The sequence below is a fragment of the Apaloderma vittatum genome, unplaced genomic scaffold (genome assembly GCF_000703405.1).
Source record: "Apaloderma vittatum isolate BGI_N311 unplaced genomic scaffold, ASM70340v1 scaffold12558, whole genome shotgun sequence".
NCBI classification, from domain to species: domain Eukaryota; kingdom Metazoa; phylum Chordata; class Aves; order Trogoniformes; family Trogonidae; genus Apaloderma; species Apaloderma vittatum.
In genome coordinates this window covers 3,011-7,430 of record NW_009729098.1, presented here as the reverse complement: position 1 = coordinate 7,430, position 4,420 = coordinate 3,011, and the positions used below count along the sequence as shown (strand labels likewise).

Genomic DNA, 4,420 nt, shown 5'->3' with positions numbered 1-4,420 from the left:
TTCTTTCTGTAAACACCAGGGAATTCCTAGCAGTTATCAGTTTCTTGTGCTGTTGCCTCCTGAGCAGTGCTGAGGTCCAGCGAGGTGAGGGCACCCTCGTTCTGCCATGGGGAGCAGCAGCTGCTGGTGGAGGCTGGAGAGCATCGCTCAACCTCTTCTCTTACCCGTGTGAGGAGGCATGTATTTGCTTCTGTTCCTCCCCTGCAAAAAAACAAACAAAAAAGAGATATTTTTTTTTTTTCTTCCCTGTCTTACCTAAAGAATTGTTTTGTCTGGCTGAAGCACGTCATGAAGCTTCCTACCAAGATCCGTGCGCACGTGTACAGAGAGCAAAGGGGAGGATAAAAGCTGACGAGTCAGATTTGCATGCCCCTCTAACATACTCCTTCTGTGTTTGCAGGGAGAACTAATCACCTTCTATTACTATTGGAAGAAAACCCCTGAAGCAGCAAGTTCTCGAGCCCACCGTAGGCATCGAAGACAGGCTGTGTTTCGGAGAATTAAAACTCGAACTGCTTCCACTCCAGTCAACACTCCCTCCAGGCCCCCCTCCAGTGAATTCTGTAAGTGGAAGCTAAAAGCAATGCATTTATCTTTGTTTAGGTGCAGGGAGCAACACTAATGTAACGGGGCTGTACCTTCAAGGGAATGAAGCAAGGAAATGGAGTTCAGGCAGTTGCCCTCTCCAGTTCCTAGAGCGGTATGCCAGAATGCCGTGGGCGTCTTTGATCACCAAGTGCTTTGTGCGGTTCTTGAAACATAAAAGCATCCTGGGAAGATGGCAGCATTGCCCTGGTACTGCATTTCCCCACTCGTTTCTTGGTTTTGTGTTGTAGCTTCTCCAGACTTATTACAGTCTTCGGAATTAGATAATGCAAAAAAAAAGAAAAAAAAAGAAGGAAGTCCTTTGTCCCTTCGGAAGGAAGTCCCTTTCATCCGTACTTGGTGACCCACACCGTCTGCTCGATGTCAGGGTGTGTGCTGCAGCCAGCACTGTTGTATCTCAGTGCATCTTGGAAGAGCTTTAGCCTTGACTGAAGCAGAAGCATCTAAACAAAGACCAGGTGCCCAAAGCAGTGAAATGCACTGCACTGCACATGGGTTGTGATTAGTCATGTCCGTATGGATGTATGATCTTCAATCCTTATGTGAAAGGCTTACACTGCCCTGTGAGTTTTAAGTCTTTCTGTGGACTAAACCCAGCACGTTTCACGTGCCTTCTAAAAAAATAAAAAGAGTCTATGTGGAAGGCACAGATCGGCAGGCTGCTATTAATATGGGAGAGAGAGGAGACGTGGTGAGCAGGCAGGACAAAGAGTTCGGGAGAGGGTATTAGCAAGGTAGTGAGAAGGGACTGTTAGCTTTTCCTTGCTGAAATTGATAGGGTTTGTTGCTGATTTCTGTGTGCACAAGAAGTGAGGATCTTGACTCTACAGCTCGACCCAAGATGCTCAGCACTTCAGAGCACATGTGGCTGGAAGGACCCCCTCCACGTGGATCCGACTTCAGGATGAGAATAAAAATCAGTTTTGTAGAGGAAAGCAAGTTTTAGTGTCAATTTTGAAGTCAAGGTTTAAACGCCTGCAAGAATTAATGTAGAAATTAAGGTAGTGCTAGCAGCTACTGTTATTAGATGGGACTCTGTGTTAATTTCCAGGGTAATGAGTTGTTGACAAATGCTGATGGCAGGTGCTGTAGAATCCCTCCCTCTCTATAACCTGCATGTATTACAAAATATCCTCTTGGAACATTTAGGAAAACAGTATTCAAGGACTTCTAATTAAAGATGTGAACAAAAGAAGTCACAGCGCTTTCTGTTTGTGACAAATTACAGACCTCTTAGATTGGGAATTTATAGTGGTGGTGCTAGAGGAATGCAGCATTCGATAAAAAAGGATTAACTCCTGAGTTGTTTTAGAAGAGGGGGTAAGACACAGTTTTTGTGATGTCTGCAGATTTTCAGTGGTTTAGATGATGCTTTTTTGTCACAGCCTTGTAATCAGCTGATTTGCTAAATACTGCTTGCCACAAAGGGAAGTGACCCTTCCTGCATTTTCCACCTCTTCGAAACGTGACATTCTTGAAATGGAAGTTTACCACAGGTTAAAACTGTTCAGGAGGCTTGCAGTGGGGATTGGAATGCTGCTAGTACCCTTGTAGTACCAAAGGAATCGCCTGTTTTTCAAACAGGTGCATTATATGTAAGCGCTCTTTCTTCTACCCGCATTTAGCACTTGCATTAAATATAGCCACGGTGTAACAGAGCAGAGCAGCGGTTCCCGTCTGGCTTAGAAGATGAGTCTAGAAGCAAAATAAAAACCATAAGAGCCACCAAAAGTATCTGTCCATGGAATCTAGTAAAGTACGATCTAGGTATAAAATATTTAATTTTAAATTTGACCAGGTTCTAGAGATAAAACTCCTTTCTCTTGAAAATTGTGCTTTTGGGACACAGCCTCTCTAAGCACAAACAGTATTTGAACAACAACTTTAATTGGAAAAGTTTCGTGTAATCAGAAGTTCTGTGAATTACTCACGTGGTGCGTTCCTGGAATCTTCCTTTTATCTGCAGGGTGGTGAGGTCTGGCCTTGCTTAGTTTGCAAAATCTGAAATACTGGCCATCCGAGACGAGGTGGTTGCAGGAAGTCACAAAATTCATGCAAGAACTATTATTATTAATGATTATTTTAGCCAAGTAGGAGGAAATAAAAATTCTTACTGAGTTTTTCTTTTCTGTTTTCCTCTTCTTCCCTTATTCTTTTCTTATTCAGTGGACTTGAGCTCGGCCAGTGAAGATGACTTTGACAGCGAGGACAGCGAACAGGAACTGAAGGGCTACGCCTGTCGTCACTGCTTCACCACCAGTACGCACCTCATCCATCGCTGCCTTTCTCTCCCTTCTGCTGCTGCCTGTTTACTGCACGATCATTCAAGCAAGAGCAGTTCACGTGCATGTGCAGCTCTTCCAAAAAACCTGGGGTTGAATCAGCTAAACCGTGCAGCATTCCTAGCAGAGTTAATCATGCTTTGCCGTTGCAAATTAATATTGCAGTGACAAAGGAGAATCCTGAGGTAGACGTTTATACAGGGGGGAAAAAATTACATAATCCGTAATGTCTATGATCGATTTGTGACGTAGCGAATGAATATTGGGCTGTGACTGTCACACGTAAAATTGCTCTGCGCTGCACCAGATCTCTTCTGCAGCAGCCCTGCTCGCGTAGGTATTCCTGAAGGTTGTGTCGTATTTGGGCATGTGCCTGGCATGGGAGCGTGAGCCCCAAAATAGGGAAAGGAAGGAAATGAGCTCACTTCACTTTAAGAAACCACAGCTTTGGAAGAATAATAGCTGCCTGCTCGCTCCCAGGTAGAGCAGATAAGGCTTCTTTCTTTGTTTTCCTGCTTAAGTAAACAGTTTGTAAGTTGAATGTTGATGATGTGCACTGGAACACAGACTGAGCTTGGACCAGGACAGACTTTTCCAGAAGTTTCTCCATCTTTGTTGCCACTAGAAAAGCTGCTACTTTCCTCGTTGTTGCACGCTTTCTTTAATAACATGATGTGTTTGTGCTGAGTATCTGGTACATTGCGTGTTTCTAAGCTGTTGCTTTTCCTGCCCCAAGCCTCCAAGGACTGGCACCACGGCGGCCGAGAAAACATTTTATTGTGCACTGATTGTCGCATTCACTTCAAAAAATACGGAGAGCTGCCACCCATTGAGAAGCCTGTAGACCCTCCACCCTTTATGTTTAAGCCTGTCAAAGAGGAAGATGATGGACTTAGTGGAAAGCATAGCATGAGGACAAGGCGGAGTCGAGGCTCGGTAGGCTGAACACTCTTCTTGCATTGCAGCTTCTTCGTAAGGAGGAGGTGTTGTCTGGAAAAGGCGATCTGACTTCTAAAACGATGCTTTCCCATCTTGCTTGCTTGCTGTGGTGTATGCCTGCTGCCGCATTTCTGTGTGCAAGGGTGAGATTTGCTGAGGTGGAGGCATCCAAAAAACTGCCAGACTGGGAGGGAACCAGCGTTGTTACTGGGCTGTACTGTGACTGCTTATTGTGTAGCAGGAGCACAGTGAAATCCTGAGTTTAGAAACTCGTCTTGAATGCCAGCAGATAGGGTGGGGTTTTTTTTCTTTTTTGTCATATGGAACGTGAGGGGACCCTCCTGCCTCATTCACTCTGTGTGTATGCACCCTCACAAATGCGTGTGCATGCGTTTTATGAGAAAAATTTAGCAGGCAAACAGCGGCAGCTTTGGAACATCATTCCAAAGCAGTTTCTAGCAGATACTACTAAATAATATAATCATCGCTTGATTTTTTTTATGGAGACAAATTAAGGATTTGCCTTCTTTTTACCTTTAAGTCCAAAGGAGCTTTCCAAAAGAGTTGGAATAATGTTAAACGCTTTTGGATTT

General features: G+C 44.4%; 1 protein-coding gene across 1 annotated transcript in view; it reads left to right on the top strand.

Annotated features, from left to right (window-relative positions):
• Positions 1-400: 400 nt before the first annotated feature.
• Positions 401-4,420, top strand: part of LOC104277636 (arginine-glutamic acid dipeptide repeats protein-like) — a gene marked incomplete at both ends in the record, with an annotated part of 7,024 nt that continues 3,004 nt past the window's right edge. Inside the window, 3 exons of the mRNA XM_009874329.1 lie at positions 401-563; positions 2,773-2,865; positions 3,625-3,824. Of these exons, the coding sequence (XP_009872631.1) occupies positions 401-563; positions 2,773-2,865; positions 3,625-3,824 (456 nt within the window). The remainder of the gene's footprint in view (positions 564-2,772; positions 2,866-3,624; positions 3,825-4,420) is intronic.